The 21022-nt window shown below is 38.6% G+C and overlaps 1 protein-coding gene across 1 annotated transcript in view; it reads right to left on the bottom strand.

Annotated features, from left to right (window-relative positions):
* PDZD8 (PDZ domain containing 8) overlaps nucleotides 1-21022 on the bottom strand; it is a 133046-nt gene that overhangs the window by 6545 nt on the left and 105479 nt on the right. Inside the window, exon 4 of the mRNA XM_050958935.1 lies at nucleotides 183-345. Coding sequence (XP_050814892.1) covers nucleotides 183-345 — 163 coding nt within the window. The remainder of the gene's footprint in view (nucleotides 1-182; nucleotides 346-21022) is intronic.

The raw sequence follows: 21022 nt of genomic DNA, 5'->3' as shown, positions 1-21022 counted from the left end.
GGGTCATAGTTAAATTATACACCTTACGTGTCCACAAATACACAAAAGCTAATGTAACAATAGGAGACTGTTTTTTTGTTGTTGTTGCTGTTTTAAACATTTTACTTGAATAAAACTGATTACTGCTCTTTTGTGATGACAAACTACTGTTCTTTTTTAAAACAAATGACATGATTGCTTACCTCCAATCGCTATAAGTCTATCTCCTCGTTGAAGATCAGCAGCTGCAGCAGGTGAGTTTGGTGTAACAGTTTCAACAACAACATGTCCTCCATCCTCTTCCTTAGACGGAACTAGACGGAGAGTGAGTCCAACACTTTGTAAATTCCCTTTAATTAGTTCTGCCTGGAAAGAAGAAACATAACATTTACTGGAATACAGTGGCTAACTGACAATGTTTCAATGGTTAGTTCCAATCATATATTTATGGAATAAAAATAATTATAAAAATGGGCATTATGAGAGAATATAAATCAATTTTTTGACTGTACAGGGATCCACTTGACTTCAACAGGCACTGGATCAGGTCCTATATTCACCATTTATTAAGTCAGTTAACAGTTGGGGGAGGAAGAAATAAAACCTCACCAATTCTCAAGACTATATGCAACTTCTACATTGAAAGGTAATGTAAGAAATTCCCATGTATACATATTGTACATACTTTAAAATATTGTACACACACACACATATATATACATACACACACATACACACACACACGTGTCAGATCCTCAACAACAGCTAAACTGTACAAATGCAATTCAGGAGGGAAATGGAGCTTAAAGATCACCTTTGCAATGCTCTGATCCAGCTGAAGCTGTGTGTAGGCTGCTCCCCCTTACTTATTCCTATATATTTTTAGTATGGCTTCAAGGTTTTGGTAACAGAGCATCAAAACCACTCACTTTTAGGATGCTACTTTGTATGCAACACATTATATTTGAACCATTTGGCTATCTACTGTACTTCTGCTAAAGCGCTTTTCTATCCATTTGAGAGATTGCAAGTTCCCCCATGCCTAGTCTCAGCTTGAAAGAGTGAAATTTAATTTGCTTTTTTCCAGGACTGAGACACAGCTGCTGTTTGCAGAAATCCTCTAAAGGAAACTTTTTATTTGCTTTCAATTTACTGAGTTTAGGTAGGCAGTTCCTCCCTACCCCCTTTTCCTGAGCCACTATTCAATTGTCTATGTTTGAACTGTCTGGAGTTTATCCTCCTCTTTTGAGTGTATGTTGGTTTGCTCGATATCATAAAATGGCTTTTTATATGAAGCAGATAACTTATGAGACCCTTTCCCTGCCCATACCTGGCTTTATCAATGCCCGTCTGCGATAGTCATGACACTCAGGGCAGTCTTGGGTTTTGATAAATCATTACGTTTTGTACCGTACTTTGTAGCTATAAAAGTGCTATGTACTACAATTCATTTTCTTCTTTTACCTAAAAATGGTCTTGTGGTTAAGACAGGAGATCTGGGTTTACTTCCCAGCTCTGATGCAGACTTTCTGGGTGAACCTGGGAAAATCATGTAATCTCTCTCTGCTTCAGATCTCCATCTACAAAATGGGGATAATATTTTCTTTCATGCTCTTTGTCTATGTTGCCTATTTTGAATGCTAAAACTGTCAACTTGTCAGGGCAGCAACTGTTTCTTACTATGAATATGTATAGCACCTAGAACAATGAGGCCTTGATCTGGTCTCATCTGGGGTCTCAAGCACTTCTGTAATGCAAGTAAATCATCTAACTGCCTATAAAATTAGCTCCTCCCATTCCATTCTGTGTGAGACACAGCTCTAGTATAAGTGTTGCTTAGCAATAGGCTATTCAGTCAGGATTTAAAAAAAAAAAACAAATTGAAAAGTTTTAGAAATATTTTTGGAAGAAAGAACAGAAATTTTATAAAAGGCCAATTACACGGAAAGAGACTCTTGACACAGTTTTTGATACACCTGATACACTTTTCACGTCATCAAGTTCATAGACAGAGTGACTTCAGGTTATGTAGCTTTGCATATTACAGGATTAGAAGACGACTATTGATGGCAAGAGACTGACAAGAATGAACTGTCTCTTTTGGTAAGAAAGTGACAGGAAAAACCAGGATGATTCCCATCTTACCTGCACTAGGATTAGCAGGTTTTTCAAATTTAATTGCACTGTATTAATACGTCTTTGGAGCCTTTCTGCCATTTATTTTGATGGTCTACAGTCCTTTTTAAATCTAATTCAAAATTATGAACCTCAGCCCATAGAGTCTGGAATCAATTAACAAAATGTGATATTTCGATGTCATGGTAAGAAGAAAGGCTGGGGTCTGGTCTGGTCTGTTAGCTTTGTGCTATCTAAGGAGAAGAGCTCTGTTATCCTAATCACAGGCGCCGGCTTCTAATTTTCCCTGGGGATGCTCAACCTCTGCTCAGCCTCAGGCCCTGCCACCACTCCACCCCTTCCTCCAAGCCCCCCTCAGCCCCGCTCCACCCCTTCCTCCAAGCCCCTCCTCCCCAGTGCCTCCTGCACACTGCGGAACACCTGTCCTGCTGCGTGCACGAGGTGTTGGGAGGGATGGGGAGGAGTTGATGAGCGGGGGCCACAGGCAAGTGGGAGTGGGGGGAGGGAGGGAGGGGAGCTTGGCTTATGGTGGGTGCTAAGCACCTGCTAATGGAGTCAGCCCCTATGATCCTAGTCCTGAATTCCCGGATAGTTGAGGTAATTGCTCAGAAAGCTTGGCTTTCATAATATTTGAGAGTTGCTTTTCCAATAGGGTAAAAGTGTAATTGGACAAAAGTCTCAGGATTATTTCTAAGTCCATTTTGAAGAAAGTAATGATAACTTATTTGAAAACTAGTACCTGACAAGATGGCCTCTAATACAGTGCAATACAGTGTGAGGTAGGAATGATCACTAAATGGACTTAATATTAGTTCTGAGCAGTAAAAATATGTGGATGGGGAGGAATGGAAAGGGAGGTAACTGACTACAGTACCTAGCACAATAAGCCCCAGTCCTGATCATGGCTTTTGGACACTAGACTCATAACAATAAAAATAGACACTAATAATAATGTGTGACAGATGTTTGAAAAAAATAATTACCAGTAACTCTAGTTCTTAGAGAGCTTGTCAGCAAAGATCCCCATTTCTGGAAGGGGCATGTGCTCTAAAGCACTGACTAGGAACCTTCTATAAAGCGCTGAGCATTAGGATCACACACATGTACTTCCTGGAAAAGACGATTACTTACCCATACAGTAACTGTTGTTCTTTGAAATGTGGGTGCAGACACGTATTCCACTCAGGTGTGCAGATGCTCAGCACAGCAAAGCCAGACTGTAGACCATCAAAATAAATGGCAGAAAGGCTCCAAAGAAGTATTAATACAGTGCAATTAAATTTGAAAAACCTGCTAATCCTAACGCAGACAAGATGGCGCTGGTGACCTCTGACTCCTAAACCCCTCCCTTGGCTATTTACAGGTAGCATTGCCCTACCTCCTCAGTTCCTTCACGCCAAACTTCCAAGTTGAGATTCCAGTGCAGAGTGGATGGAGGATGGGTGGTGGAATACATGACTACGAATTTCAAAAAACAAGTTACTGTACAGGCAGGTAATCATCTTTTCTTCTTCCAGTGGTCTGTAGCTGTGTATTCCACTCAGTGACTCACAAGCAGTATCAAAGAGATGAGGCTCAGAGTCTCATAAAGACCAACTTCAGGACTGCTTACCTGTATGAGAAAATCAGGTTGAACTGGCTCAGGAAGAATGACCTCATAGTATGTCTGCAATGGAGGTGGCTTGGGAAGAAAGACTGCGGTTGGGATTGGAGATCTTGCCCTGGACCGGGTTGAAGAACTGGATCTTGCAGACTGAGAAATGTCCCAAGGAGGCCATTGGGAATAGGGGTAAGGCACTGATGGCTAGTAGGTACTAGGCCAGGAGCCCCTATATCTACTGCAGCAAAGGTGACAATCTCTGTACTGATTGTGGTCCAAGGACAGTCTCAAGGACTTCTGAGAGTGTTGCTTGGAAAGCAAGAGAGGAAAAAAATTATGCTGAACTCAATCCCGATGAGCCCTGGAAGTTACCTGATGGTAGCAGAGGAGCCACTCCTGATGGAGAAAGCAAATGACACCAGTCTTGTCCGAAAACGAATATGGAGACGATATCAGTACTGAGGATGGATTAGCAGTTGGTGCTTTCAGTGTCGAAACAGGTATAGCACTTCCATGCAGTACCAGAACAAAATATGGTAACCAGAGCTGAGACCAGTACCACCTAAGATGAGGTCTGCAGTTAAGATACCTTCAGTGCCAAAGATAACATCTGCACTGATGGACCAGTCAGTGCTGAAAAGAAGACTGACCACCCCCCACTCCCATGAGTCTTAGGCAATGCAGAACATGGTGCTGACAAATGAGATGACTGTGACCAGATCACTTGGTGCCAAGGGCACAGCAGCAGCAGTAGACATGGCAGCTGAATGCTACTGAATTATTGGGGAATAATCAGAAACAGAGAGTAAATGCAGGTCTGATGCCACCTGCTGTGCCAATGACACAGGAACAGTTGGTTCTGACACTGACATCATCAGTACTGGACTCAACAGATGCCCTGTTACTGGAGTCACTGGTACAGTATCCAACTGATCTCGGTGTGGTACTAGATGGCCCTGCTTCACTCCAAGTATTGGAGGAATTACGGTGCTGGTCAGCACTCCTCTTAAAAGATGAAGAGGAATCTCTCAGAGTCCTGGAATGGCCTTGGTCTGTTTCATGAGAACTCTTCCTCAGAGGGCCAGAGGAAGGAGAATAATTCCTCTTAGGGGAAACATCAGATCTCAAGCATGGAGCAACATCTTGTGTTGGCTCCAAAAGGCTCTGCTGGATCAGATGATCTGCAGAGGCGTCTGGTGCCAATCTGGCCTTATGGTCTGCTCCAGAAGTGTTGCTTAAGGTGTAAGTCTCTCACCGCTTACATTCCCTTCCTGAACTACTTTGCAGATGGAGTATCTTTCCTTAATGTGCCCCTCTCCCAGGAACAATAAGCACAAAGTGTGTGTGGGGTCACTATTAGGAATAGCCAGCCCACATGATGGGCAATGTTTAAAACCTGGGGAGTGCATTCCACTAGGCTAAAACTAGGATAAAACCTGTTACTAACTACTTCTAATTAACAAAAACCTAAGAATACTATTAAACTGCCAACTATACACATACCACCACAATTCAGAAACACTAAACAGAAAGAAGCAAGAGGTAAACACCACAAAGAATTATCCTACTCAAGTTGCAGGCAGTGCGAAGGAACTGAGCGGAATTGAGGTGGCACCACCCTTATGTAGCTAGCAGAAGAGTTAAGGGGTCAGAGGGTGCAAGTGCCTGCGGGCAGAGGCAGCACGCAGAACCGCCTAGCCATGCTTCCGCCTAGGAGCAGCAGAGACATGTCGCCACTTGTGGGGAGCCTCCTGAAGTGAGCACCGCACGGATCTGGCACCCGGCACTCCCTCCCGCACCCAAACTCCCTCCCAAAACCCGTGCCCTGCACCCCCTCCCATGCCCCAACTCCTAACCCTGAGCCTGCTCCCAAGCTCCCTGTCTCTTAGTTAACTGGAATTTTTGACTTACCAGCACTCCCCCCATACTCCCATCATGCCGGATAACAAAGCTTTCGCTGTACTTGAAAGAGTTATTTGAAAAGGAGAGATCCTTGGAACATGAATCAAGCTCATCCTTGGTGTAACTGTGTTAAAGTTGATAAATACTTCTTATGAAGACATTAAACTGCTCTCATTTACCAAACTAAACCAGATGAATGGATTTCTTTCTGGCAACTTTGAGATTTTCAGAAAATCTAAGCAGCTCTAATGTTTCTGAATCTTTCTTTCAAAATGAACAGGTTACCATCTTGAAGACTTGATTAAGGGAGCTTTCTATCTGGGCTGATATAGGTCTGATCCATTTGGGCACTTACGAACTGATGAGTGTCTACATTTTAACTTTCTCTTCAGTGCCAGGGAAGTGTAAGAAATTTCTTGTTGTGGAACAATATTAAATGTTTCAAAGATAAAACACAAGAAAGATAAATCAACCTCCTGATTAAAACTTGTATCTCTTGCCACTTTTTCTACAACTCTGAAATTATACGATAGGTATTTCTGTCACTCAAAGATGTAAAACAAGTATTTAAGGATCAGAGGGGTAGCCGCGTTAGTCTGGATGAAGTGGTCATTCACCCATGCATTCACCCATGCATCTGAAGAAGTGGGTATTCACCCACGAAAGCTCATGCTCCAAAACATCTGTTAGTCTATAAGGTGCCACAGGACTCTCTGCTGCTTTTACAAGTATTTAAGGAACACCTATTTCCAGTTTTAACAAGTTTGCCAGAGCGGTCTTGTTGTCAATGCAGATTATTGCTCAAACGAGTGAGGGATAGTTCTTAAATTGTGAATAATTAGTGGTTGGCAGAACACTCTCAGATGGTCCCAAAGACAGAATGGTGTAGAATCCGCCAAAATACCAACAGTGACACTTCCTGCTAGTTATAGTGCAGTCCAGTGTGCTTTCAGAGTTCCCAGGGATTATTTAATCAACTGAACTCCCAAACTTCTGTGCCTTACACGCAGCTGTTTCATGTCTTTTTTTTGTTGTGTACGTTTTTTGGTGTAAATTAAACTGAGATCAAATTTAGAAGGATAGGAAATACTCAAAGATGGAATCAACTTGCTAAATGACAGAGCAATTAGAACAGTGGGGCTGCAGGTAATGCAAGGAAATTACATTTATTAGTAAAAAAAAAGTCTTATTCCAGGGAGAAAAAACAAACTGTAGATGCACAAAACCCATTATAGCCAAAAGTAGCTGCACTCCTCATATTAAAGTGAGTTTATTTTCATTTGGTGTCATTAAATATTAGATCTATCATTACTTTTTTTCATGTAACCACAAACTATAGTTCCTTAAGTAATGCATGGGATTAGATGGTACGGAGGGGAGATTGTCAATGAGAGGATCTCTATATTCAGAAATGGTTCAGTTATGGTTAGAGAACCACTGCACTACATTGTGGTATATCTTGGAATATATCATAAAAAGAGGGGCATAAATGTAAAACAGCCTCTCAAGCATCATCCTACAGATTGTTTCATGAAACAATCTGATGATTAGGCACACATTGGGATGGGAATAGAGAATTCAAAAGAACTACACCATAAAAAGCCAAATAAAACTTGTTCCTTTTTTTTTTTAAATATATATAACAAAGGACACAAACCTCTTATTCAGCTTGGAATTAATAAAACATTGTAATGTGGTGTCACAAACACAAAATTTAATGGGATATAAAGTGTATGAACATTGATTTCACAATAAGGGTTTTGGAAGCTCATCAATACTACTACTATTTGTGCTTCTAAATACATCATGGAACATAACCCTAACTATCACTACTCAGTTTAATAATAGGTCTATGTTCTGGAAGTAAACTGAAGGGAAAAAAAAACAAAAACCATTCCCTGTGACTCATAGCTTTCCCCACCCCAGTCTTGTCATTTTGGAAGTCTAACAGATGTGAGCTGCAAGTGAAAATCAAAGTGTTTCTTTAATCTTTATGAAACTGAACAATGCGTTTATGATGCTTAACTTCATAGCTACACATTAACAGCTTAGAAATGCACAGCTTGCTAATATAATTAAAAATATTCTCAAAAGGTGTTAACCAGAGTGTTAACCAGGATCTAATTTATATCTGCAAATACCTGCACCTGCAATTTGTTATAGGGGCAAATACTGTGCCTCTTCTGAGAAGGTGGGGAAAATGTTTTCAATATTACTGTAATAGCATAAGTAGGACATAAACTTACCACGTCTTTTAAAGGCTCAGTTTATGAACTAAAATTGGGTACAGCTACATAGTTAAGCATCTCTACGTAAGGAATGAAAATAATGCTCATTCACAAAGGTGTACTTGGAAAACTACCTCATCTAATAAGGGCAGTAATATTAGACTTTTGCAGGCATAGTGGTCGTGTCATTTTGACTAGCCTTCCAGAACATTAAACTACACCAAAATGATATACCATGACATACTTAGAAGAAAGATAATTTAATTTTCAGTAACTGAAAAATTCCTGTCTCTCTTCAGTTTTACCCTATTCACATCTCTCTCTTTCTCACGCATACATGAATGGCCAGTGGTACAAATTCTTTTAAGACAAAAATCAATGTAAAAAAATATGTCTGGCTTCTACCTAAGTGTAGAGAGGCTCTGAAAAATCCCTCTTCAGTGGCTCTGTATAGGTTTCCTGGAAACCTGACATTTTCTTTTCTTGCTGTATTGGCCCTTTAGGCCAAATAATCAGCTTTTACAAATGGTGGACATTTGAAATTAACAAAGGTGTTGTTCAATGCAGATCTGATTTTTTTTAACCTCACATAGAAGGATAGGAGCATTTTTACAAATAATTCCTATTAACTAGCCAATGGAACATGTATTGATTGTTTACTATGTGGCATTTACTATAATTAGAGGTAATTATAGCTTACCTGTTGTCATTACGGTGGCAAATGTGTATGTCACAAATTGTCCAAACACAGCTATCACTTTCCTTAATTTATGTCAGCTGAAAGCATTTAACAGTTTTTTAAAACTTGTTAACAGTATTACAGCTGATTCCTCTAACTACTGTTAGTATTGATAGGTGCAGCATAAAGTAGTTTTAGGGAAAAAAAAGTAAAGAAATGTATATAAAGAAGTTTGTAAAACTAACATTTCTGAATGCAGAGCTGACATGGTGGAATCACATACAGAATTATATACCAGGATTTCATACTAATCATTACCACTGAAGATCACTATTTGAGAGGTAGTTGCTTGTTTTCTGGTGCCTCAGAAATAATTGTAGGTATAAATTATTAAAGACTGTTGCAGCACATCACCGTATAAAATAAACTGTGGATTGAAACTGCCATTTCTTCATCCCCAGAGTGAGTGCAGTCATCCTGGTTCCATCTGCTTTTGTGAATAGATTAGAAACTTATATTTCTGGGCCAGAATGAGCTGTGGAAAGGATCAGGGAATGCCAATGCAATGGCATACACTCAGATTCCACTACAGCCCACGAAGTACCTCTAACAGATGCTCTGTTGGAGTCCTGATGTTAGGAGGGAGTAGGCTCTCCTCTCTCGGTGGCATGCTCCCACCTCTATAGGGCAAAGAGAAGCAAATAACTGTCGTAGAGTCTGAAGTCCTCCTCTGCATTACAGAACACCCCTTGAGGGGGATCTAGTCTGCAGGGATAAAGAAGATCCACAAGTTTAGACAAGTGAACCCCCTTCCTGTCCCAAAGTGGAGAAAACTCCTCCTGAAAGAAGAACAAGGAGGAAACTCTACGAACATTTGACTAAATCCCGAGGGCCAAATTCAGCCCTCAAAACACTCACTTTACAGAAAACTATTTAGCACAATTTTTAGAAACAAGTTGGTTATTAGTTTATTAGGCTGAGATTTCCAAAACAGTCTATGAGAGTGAGGTGCCCATATCCTACCCAAATTCAACAGCAATTGGCCACTTAACTCCAATTTGTGCCTTTCAAAAACATCCCTTTAATCTTTATATTTCCTTTAGCATGTCAACAGATATTTTGTGAAAATATGCTTATAAAAATTAAATTGAGAGAGAAAACAAAATATAAGTAATTGGAGATATACCTATCTCCTAGAACTGGAAGGGATCTTGAAAGGTCATTGAGTCCAGCCCCCTGCCTTCACTAGCAGGATCAAGTACTGATTTTTGCCCCAGATCCCTAAGGGGCCCCCTCAAGGACTGAACTCACAACCCTGTGTTTAGCAGGTCAATGCTCAAACCACTGAGCTATCCCTCCCCCCAACTGAAAACAGAAAATAAGCAATATATTTCATCTGATTGTTTTATGTATATTATCTTATAAATTGTAGCAAGATTTCTCTTCAGTTCCTGTAATAAAATGATTAATTCTGGCTAACACTTCTGTATCTTTTCTAAATCCTATTCTTTCCATTAAAAACATACATATGGTAATTAGTCCATAGTTTTAGCATAGACAACGTTTCATTATTTAATACAATAGATGGTACACAAATGTTATAAAAATTAAGTAGATTTTAATGAAATTGCAGTTAGAAACCAGAGCATACTCAGAGAAAGCAAAGTGGACAGGTAACATATATGAACTTAGAAGGTAACTGAACTGTGCTTATTAAATAGGCTGTTAACGGAGGATGAGAAAAGCCAGGCTCAATTATATGAAGTAATAACAGTGAGTCTGAAAAACAAAGGCACAAAGATATAATCAAAGCTTTCATTTTAAAATATGGCTTAATGAGCAACTCATGGCTGTGCTCTCGTGCTAGGCTCTTGAACTCCCTTTAGGCTGAGGTAAGAATGCCGATTCCAATATATACAGAGAATTTTCAGTTTCCTCTTGTGCATTCACGATACTGAGATAGCTTAGGCCTTGGCTACACTCACACTTTACAGCGCTGCAACTGGGGTGTGAAAAAACACCCCCCTGGGCGCTGCAAGATACAGCGCTGTAAAGCGTCAGTGTAATCAGGGCAGCAGCGCTGGGAGCGCGGCTCCCAGCGCTGCACGCTACACCCGTAAGGGATGTGGTTTACATGCAGCACTGGGAGAGCTCTCTCCCAGCACTGCTGCTCTGACTATACTCACACTTCAAAGCGCTGCCGGGGCAGCGCTTTGAAATTCCAGATGTAGCCATACCCTCAGATTAGCCTTATAGGTATATGATGTAACTTCTAGTTGCACAAGTTTCAGATCTGAGTTGGAATAGCCAACTGATAGGAAAGTAACTAACCACTGCTCAGAATGAATTAAATGCCGCAAAACATCAAAAACTAATATCACTCACATATTCAATCACCACTGAAGATGAAATTGAAATGAGAGATTCCCCCATCAAGCAAAAGAAAAAAAAAAAAGGAAAAAACCTCAAACCTTTAAAACTCAGTTCAAGCATTATTATATCATTTATATACTGTTACTCTAAAGGATATGTTCTCACATTTACTCTAACTATACACTTACGAACAAAGGATACAAATCTTGGAAATACTCATCAAGAAAAGTGGCATAGAGTAATGTAATGAGTCTTTCATGATTTTTGATGGCTAGGGAATGGGAATTCTCCCATATTTTTATTTTACTAATTTCTAATTAAAAGATACAACTGACTGTGATGTTTTAAAAATATAGAGAAAAAATAACTAACATGCTTGTATGGTTAAACGTTTCACTTCACCTGATTACTATGGGAATAAGCATCTTAGAAATATGTACAAGAACAACTTCATTTTTTTAAAACCTTTTTTTTATATTTGAACTCAAGTCCTATATAAGTGCAGAATAGTAAGGATCAGACACAATGCCACACTAGACTGACACCTCTCTTGCGGCCCAGTAAGAATGAATCTTTTATTTAAACAAATGGTTTTAGCCCTAATAGTTGCCAGGATAAGCTTCTTCAACATAAACCAATGCAATGTTGTCTTAATGAACTGAGGACAGAACAACTGTTACACTGTGGTCTGTTCACTGGTGTGGTACAAATAAGTGATACAATAAGCCTATTTAATTAAAATATTTTATGTATCTCACTACTGATCATTTTAGCAGAAATATCTAGCTATTTATGTTCAGAGGTTGAAGAGAGTTCCACCCTTTTCACCATGGCAGCATGCTTAAATGCAACATTCTAAGGAAATTAAAATTACATTATTCACATTAAAAACTGTGAATAAACTTCATGTTAATTCATTGCAACACTAATTTATGGATCATAAACAAACTATATCTATGGAATATGTTCAATAAAGTTTCTCGACTAAAAAGTTTGAAACTTTCCTTGTTTCTATGATTGGGCCCAAATCTCCAAAAGTAGAATTTTCTGTGCTAAATATTTTTTCAAGACCCATGCAACAAAGATCCACATGCTCAGGTTGCGGGACAATTCTCCCTCTATACCAAGGAAACTGACATTTGCAGTATTATAGCTAGTAGAAAAATTTCCATCAGAAAATGTCAATTCATCAAATTGAAATGTTTTTTGAGAACATGATTTTTTTCTAAATGAAAGTTAGTCAAAACCAGCAACATGAAGTGTTTCGAACTTACTGGAATGAGAATTTGGAGTTTTTGTTTCAAAATGAAAAGTCATTTTGAAATATTTTATTGATTTTATTTATTTCATATTTAATTTTATTTTTAGATTAAAATTCATATGCCTATGTTGTGTCAGAATAAAAATAATGAGACAAAAGACAATGGAAAATGTTTGTTCTTAACGTCTAAAGGAATCCCATTGTCTGCTGGGAAATTAAAGGTTCCAATGACCTTGGAATTACTTGCATAATAAATTCTCCAATATACAAGTGGGGTTTAGCCTGAAGTAGACTCTTCCGCCCATTCTGCTTTGTGCAGAGAAAGTCTGATCAATAAGAAGAAAACCAAAATTAAAGTGAAACACCAATTGACTTGTGGAAAACTAAAAACTAGGGACTAAATTTTCAACTCAACTAGACTTCAACAGTAAGAGGCATAAAAATTCATGGCTACCAGTACTGAACTCCAGTTAAGTGAACGCAAAACACCATTTTAAAAAATTAACTCTCATCAAGCAAGTCTTTTTCTGAAGGAATACTCTGGAATTTCTCTTGGTGCATGATTGTGCTCAACAATTTGACTGATGGTATTTCCTGGTTTAATATTTTAATGCACAACTGTGCATTATCCATTATTCCACACAGTGGCAGAGTCATACTGAATCTCTGGACCATAACAACCATTCAGATTTTAGTCCTCAGTGTCTTTAGTGAATTTCTCTTTTGCTTTATTTTGGGGCCATGGCTTCTGTCAGTTCAGCCCTTACTCTGACTCCTGGATTAGATTCAGAGGCTCTAGAGAGGTCCTTCAATGCTCACATTAATATCCTCTGCAGATATTCATCCACCTAATCTGTCATCCACTAAGTCTTGAGGAAAATTCCTCCATCTCCATCTAACGAGCAATCTCTGACACCACCACAACATCCCGTATCTTCACTGGTCATAAATGAAGAAAGCAAACAACAAAACATTAAAACCAAGTAGTTAATGAGCAATACAGCACAGGCCTTCTCTCTCTCTCTCTCACACACACACACACACACACACACACACACCCCTACCCCCCATGGGGGAAAAATCCACCATCAAATCATAATTTTTTAATATAAGTTTTTATACTATATAGTATTTTACATATTAGATTTATTTTATGCCATTTTTATATATGAAGAAAGCTAAAAAAATGCTAAAAGGTTTAGAAAACTTGACCTATGAGGAAAGATTTTAAAAAACACCATGTTCAGCCTTGGGAAAAGATGATTTGAGGGGGGACCAGATAACAGTCTTCAAATGTGGTAAAGTCTGTTATTAAAGACTACAGTGATCAATTGTTCTCTGTGTCTCCATGAGAAGTAATTTTTCCACTCTACTCTGCACAGATAAAGCTCAACTGGAATATTGTGTCCAATTCGGGGCACCAAATTTCAGGAAAGATGTGGATAAACTGGAGGAAATCCAGAGGAAAGCAACAAAAATTATTAAAGGTCTAGAAAACATGACCTATGAGGAAAGATTGGAAAAAATGGCCTTGTTTAGCCTGGAAAAGAGGAGACTGAGAGAGACATAACAGTTTTCAAGTGCATAAAAGGTTGTTACAAGAAGGAGGGTGGAAAATTGATCTCTTTAACCTTTGAGGATAGGACAAGCAGCAATGAGCTTAAATTGTAGCAAGGGAGATTTAGGTGGGACATCGGAAAAAATGTCCTGTCAATGTAGTGAAGAACTGGAACAGATTACCGAGGGAGGTTGTGGAATCTCCATCACTGGGGGTTTTTAAGAACAAGTTAGACCAACACCTATCAGGAATGGTATACTTATTACTTAGTCCTGCCTTGAGTGCAGGAGACTAGACTGGATGATCCCTTCCCGGCCTAGATTTCTATGATTCTACCAACTGCAATACTGATTATCCATTACAATATCAATTACAAATGACTAGTTATACCAGTTACCAAAGAGCTAACCAAGCAGCCACCAGCAAACCAGTTAGAATACAAATTACCAATTAGAATGCCATTTATCAATTACAGTATCAGTCACCAATTACAGGATTTTAATTTTGTTTCTAATTTTAAAATTATTAAATCCTAGTTTTACAATAAAATACAAATACAGAATAAAAATATGCAGTTGACATTTAAAAATATAAAAGTCAAAATCAAAACTTTTTTTTATTGAAACGAAACATTTTGATTAACTCCAAATGATTTTTTCCCAGAAATTCCATTTCACGGGAAATTTCTAAATTTTTGCCTTTTTATTTTAAATGCTGGAATTTCTGTTCCATGGCAATTCTGAGTTTTGACCAACTCTACTCAGTACCAAGGAATAAAAGTTGTGATTTTCTTAAAGTACTGTATGTGTCCAGGTTTAAATTTAATGAAACAATTACATGACAACATTAATGGAATAAAAGTTTGTACACTACTCATAGTTTACTGCCAATAAAGAAATGCCGCGTGAAGACAAGACAGTTTTAGAACAAACTATCAAAGCACAAACCCAGGTTTCATTAACACTGTTACACCAAAACAAAACAAAAAGTAAGCTTTCAAACGCGGCACCTTGGGTTTCTCTGAGATAGGCGGCAATCCAAGATACTGGCCAGTCTCACTTCCTGTGGGACATTAGCAAAAAGTAGAAAAGCCTTATTTTTCAATGTCTTTATTGTTTCACTAAAGAGAGGAGATGTTAGCCTCTTATTCTGTAATTGACAGCACATGGGTGGACTTCCTTGCCGACAAGGAATCTTACTGATATTAATTAAAGGATCAAGGCCTTAATACTTTTCTTTACTTTTATGAAAACTATTTTGTGGTCAGTGAATTTTTATATTTTTAAAAACGTTCATCAGGACACCTATGCAGTACATCACCATAAATCATAATGTCCTATAAAACTACAAAGAAGTGCATATTACAAAATAAGCAGGTACAATTCCACTCCGGATTATCTTATGCTTTAGACTGAGATGTACACAAGCAATAATTCACCAAAACCCTAATTCCTGCAAATGTTTATGGACAGGTTTAATTTTATTACCTTGAGTAGTCATAATGATTTTAAGGAAACAACTCTCTGTAGAAAAATTAAGCATCTGCAGAATAAGGACCTAACCAAATAAAATACGGACAGACTAGTCAGGCTGATTGGTCACGATTAAGCAAAAAGAGGGTCTGCAAATTATTTTTCCTCAATATTTCTGACAAACTTGCAGTAGCAGTCTCAGCTTTACTAATCATTATAAAAATTGTACAGAAAAACAGTTTCTGTGACATGCAAAAAATATCCCGTTAAGCAATTATCATGAATTGCTGACACACACTAACTAAACAGCAATTACAGGAGTTGAATGGAGGAGTTAAAGACAAACAAGGAAACAGGCAACCTGCATTTAACTTCACAATAATGTTAGAAGCAGGTAAAAAGCAAACCTTCAGTTTTACATGTAGCTCTTCCATGGAGAGCAATTTAGTAGAAACACCAATGTATCTCTTCTTAAAATGCTCTTATGCACTGACATCCTTTTAGTGTTTATTAAACCCTACTGTGATGATTTCCCTCAGCTCTGAAAAATGGAAAACATTGATTTTTTCCAACTCTGATATCACCTTTTATGTATTTGACAGAAAGAAGGCTTCCTCTCGAACATGACTCAGCTATTATTACAGAATATTTTGCAAAAACCTCAGGCAAATAGTCTAACAACAAATATTGAAGCAGGTTTATTGAAACCGGGTACTGAGAAGAGGGAGAAAGTTGAGGGCATCACTTTGGACCACTAATATTATGTATAAGACAGGACAACTAAATTTGGTCTACTAGGACGACTTCTTGTGGACTCTTATGATAGAAAATGTTGATGCAGCAGCTAATTACAGGGGACATCAGAAACATTTTCTTTCAAAAAGTGTTTGAGATGGAGAAGAAAAACATGTTCAAATACGTATACAGTAAAAATCAGTATAAATTTCAATCCATCCACCCACAGCCTGTAACTGTCCTGATCTAAGAACCGTTCATTTTCCAGAAAGAGAATTCCAAAGTCCTCAGACATTCAAATCTACTAGAAATATGAAGTCAATGTGCTGCACTATGGAATTCTAAGTGACTGTGGGACAGGAATCAGCACATTTTTCTTTCTACACAGGTAAAATATATTGCTTGAAAATTTTGCCCATACACTTCAGTAATGAGAATACATATTCTGATCACTCACAGGGGTTTTACTTCAATAGTTCTATTTTTAACAAAGTATTTAATTACCACTGTCATTATAGCATCATGTGGTATAGATACAACTTTCCAAAGAAAAACTCATCAAAGCAGCCTTGTGAATTTTTAAAAATAGCTTTAATATAAACAGATTTCCAAATGCCCTTGAATTTTTCTACTTTGTTTCTGTTGCTATATATAAATCCTTTCCTTTGTATGTATAAGAACAGGCAAACTGGCCAAGACTGTCAACAAGGTTCAAAAAAGACAAGGAGTTCCACAGGTTGACTATGTGTTGTGTGAAAAAAATACTTCCTTTTGTTTGTTTTAAACCTGCTACCTATTAATTTCATTTGGTGACTCCTAGTTCTTATGCTATGAGGAATAAACAACACATCCTTATTTACTTTCCCCACACCAGTCATGATTTTACAGACTTCAATCATATCTCCCCTTAGTCGTCTCTTTTCCAAGCTGAAAAGTCCGAGTCTTATTAATCTCTTCTCATATGGCAACTGTTCTATACCACTAATAATTTTTGATGCCCTTCTCTGAACCTTTTCTGATTCCAATATATCTTTTTTGAGATGGCTGCAAGCAGTATTCAAGATGTGGGCGTACTATGGATTTATATAGAGGCAATATGATATTTTCTGTCTTATTATCTATCCCTTTCTTAATGATTCCCAATATTCTGTTTGCTTTTTTTGACTGCTGCTGCACATTGAGTGGATATTTTCAGAGAACTCTCTCTGAAAGAAAGATCTCTTTCTTGAGTGGTTACAGCTAATTTGAACCCCATCATTTTATATCAGAGGGGTAGCCATGTTAGTCTGGATCTGTAAGAAGCGACAGAGTCCTGTGGCACCTTATAGACTAACAAGACGTATTGGAGCATAAGCTTTCGAGGGTGAAAACTCACTTCATCAGATGAATATAGTGGAAATTTCCAGAGGCAGGTATAAATATTCAGGCAAGAATCAGTCTAGAGATAACAAGGTTAGTTCAATCAGGGAGGATGAGGCCCTCTTCTAGCAGCTGAGGTGTGAACACCAGGGGAGGAGAAACTGCTTTTGTAGTTGACTAACCATTCACAGTCTTTGTTTAATCTTGATCTGATGGTGTCAAATTTGCAAATGAACTGAAGCTGAGGAAGGGGGTATTCACCCATGAAAGCTTATGCTCCAATACATCTGTTAGGCCTTAGCTACACTGGCACTTTACAGCGCTGCAACTTTCACGCTCAGGGGTGTGAAAAAAAAAACCTTGAGCGCTGCAAGATACAGTGCTGTAAAGCCTCAGTGTAATCAGCGCCGCAGCGCTGGGAGCGAGGCTCCCAGTGCTGCAAGCTACATCCGTAGAGGATGTGGTTTACGTGCAGCGCTGGGAGAGCTCTCTCCCAGCGCTGGCGCTCCGAAAACACTCACACTTTAAAGCGCTGCCGCGGCAGCGCTTTGAAATTTCAAGTGTAGCCATACCCTTAGTCTTTAAGGTGCCACAGGACTCTCTGTTGCTTTTTACAGATCCAGACTTAACACGGCTACCCCTCTGATACTTGAAGCTCAGCAGTTTCTCTTTGAAGTCTGGTCCTGAAGTTTTTTTGCTGCAGGATGGTGACCTTTAAATCTGCTACTATGTGTCCAGGGAGGTTGAAGTGTTCTCCTACAGGTTTTTGTATACTGCCATCTGAATATCTGACTTGTGTCCATTTATCTATAGCAGATTTAAAGATAGCCATCCTGCAGCAAAAAAACTTCAGGACCAGGCTTCAAAGAGAAACTGCTGAGCTTCAGTTCATTTGCAAATTTGACACCATCAGATCAAGATTAAACAAAGACTGTGAATGGCTAGCCAACTACAAAAGCAGTTTCTCCTCCCTGGGTGTTCACACCTCAACTGCTAGAAGAGGGCCTCATCCCCCTCCGATTGAACTAACCTCATTATCTCTAGACTGATTCTTGCCTGAATATTTATACCTGCCTCTGGAAATTTCCACTACATTCATCTGATGAAGTGGTTATTCACCCATGAAAGCTTATGCTCCAATACGTCTGTTAGTCTATAAGGTGCCACAGAACTCTATCATTTTATATGTATACTTGGGATTATGTTTTCCAATGTGCATTACTTCATATTTATCAACAGCAAATTTCATCTGCCATTTTGTTGCCCAGTCACCCAGTTTTGAGAGATCCTTTTGTAGTTCACAATCTGCCTGGGACTTAACTATCTTGAGTAGTTTTGTATCATCTGCAAATTTTGTCATCTCACTGCTTATCCCTTTTTCCAGATAATTTATGAATATGTTGAATAGGACTGGTCACAGCATAGACCCCGGGGGACACCACTATTTACCTCTCTCCATTCTGAAAACTGACCATTTATTCCTATCCTTTGTTTCCTATCTTTTAGCCAGTTACCAATCCATGAGAGGACCTTCCCTCTTATCCCATGACAGCTTACTTTGTTTCAGAGCCTTTGGTGAGGGATCTTGTCAAAGGCTTTCTGAAAATCTAAATACACTATATCCACTGGATCCCCCTTGTCCACATGCTTGTTGACCCTGTCAAAGAATTCTAGTAGATTGATGAGGCATGATTTCCCTTTACAAAAACCATGTTGACTCTTCCCCAACAAATTATGTTCATCTATGTGTCTGACAATTTTGTTCTTTACGATAGTTTCAACCAGTTTGCCTGGTACTGAATTCAGGCTTACTGGCCTGTAATTGCTGTGATTGCCTCTAGAGCCTTTTTTAAAAATTGGCATCCCACTAGCTATTATCCAGTCATCTGGTACAGAAGCTGATTTAAAGGACAGATTACATACCACAGTTGTACAATTTTATGTTTGAGTGCCTTCAGAACTCTTGAGTGAATACCAGCTGGACCTGGTGACTTATTACTGCCCAGTTTATCAATTTGTTCCAAAACTTCCTCTAATGACATCTCAAATCTGGGACACTTCCTCAAATTTGTCACCTAAAAAGAATGGCTCAGGTCTGGAACTCTCCCTGACATCCATGAAGACCGATGCAAAGAATTAATTTAGTTTCTCCGCAATAGTCTTATTGTTCTTGAGAGTTCCTTTAGCATCTTGATTGTCCAGTGGCCCCACTGATTGTTTAACAGGCTTCCTACTTCTGATGTACTTAAAACAATTTGTTTGCTATTACTTTTTGAGTCTTTGGCTAGCTGTTCTTCAAATTCTTTTTTGGCCTTCCTAATTATATTTTTACACTTCTTCATTTGCCAGAGTTTATTCTCCATTCTATTTTCCTCACTAGGATTTAATTTCCACTTTTTAAAGGATGCCTTTTTGCCTCTCACTGCTTCTCGTACTATGCTGCTTAGCCACAGTGGCACTTTTTTGATTCTCTTACTATGTTTTTTAATTTGGGGTACACATGTAAGTTAAATCCAAGTATATTTAAGTGTATCTTACTAAGGGGCTTAAAATTGCTTTTATGAAGAAGAGGATAAAGTGGATTCAAAGAATAGCTTGAATATAAGCTAGATGGATTTTATTTTGTACCACTAATGTTTTTGTTATACTACTACTAACATTGCTTTTAGGAGGTTCTTTAACTACTGTAAGTTCTTTTCTTTTAAGCAATGGCTTTACAGATTCTCCTTCCCTGAGAGCCCTCACACAAAGCTACCATCCTTTTTGAGGTCCCAATCATGCACCCATTCAGATCAGTGGGAATTTTGCCATTAAATTCAATAAGATTGAGAGCCAGCTCTGACCACAACTTGAGTCCATCTACTTCATGTGATGAGCCGTAACTACTAACACAGTTTTCAGAGTGGTAGCCGTGTTAGTCTGTATCAGCAAAAGGAATGAGGAGTACTTGTGGCACCTTAGAGATTAACAAATGCATTTGGGCATAAGCTTTCGTGGGCTAAAACCCACATCATTGGATGCATGCAGTGGAAAATATAGTAGGAAGATTACACACACACACACCCCCCATAAAAAATGGGTGTTGCCATAACAACTCTAATTAGACTAATCAATTAAGGTGGGCTATTATCAGCAGGAGAAAAAAAAACTTTTGTACTGATAATCAGGATGGCCCATTTCAAACAGTTGAAAAGAAAGTGCGAGTAACAGCAGGAGAAAAATTAGCATGGGGAAATAGTTTTTACTTTGTGTAATGACCCATCGACTCCCAGTCTTTATTCAAGCCTAATTTAATGGGGTTCAATTTGAAAATTAATTCCAGTTCTGTAGTCTCTCATTGGAGTCTGTTTTTGAAGTTTTTTGTTGGAGAATTGCGACTTTTAGGTCTGTAATTGAGTGACCAGGGAGGTTCAAGTGTTCTCCGACTGGTTTTTGAATGTTATAATTCTTGACGTCTGATTTGTGTCCATTTATTCCTTTGCATAGAGACTGCCCAGTCTGGCAAATGTACATGGCAGAGGGGCATTGCTGGCACATGATGGCATATATCACATTGGTAGATGTGCAGGTGAATGAGCCTCTGATGGTGTGGCTGATGTGATTAGAACCTATGATGGTATCCCTTGAATAGATATGTGCACAGAGTTGGCAACAAGCTTTTTGCAAGGACAAGTTCCTGGGTTAGTGTTTTTGTTGTGTGGTGTATGGTTGCTGGTGAGTATTTGCTTTAGGTTGGGGAG

Source organism: Gopherus flavomarginatus, chromosome 6, assembly GCF_025201925.1.
Source record: "Gopherus flavomarginatus isolate rGopFla2 chromosome 6, rGopFla2.mat.asm, whole genome shotgun sequence".
Taxonomy (NCBI): Eukaryota; Metazoa; Chordata; order Testudines; family Testudinidae; genus Gopherus; species Gopherus flavomarginatus.
This window is presented reverse-complemented; position numbering and strand designations above follow the sequence as displayed.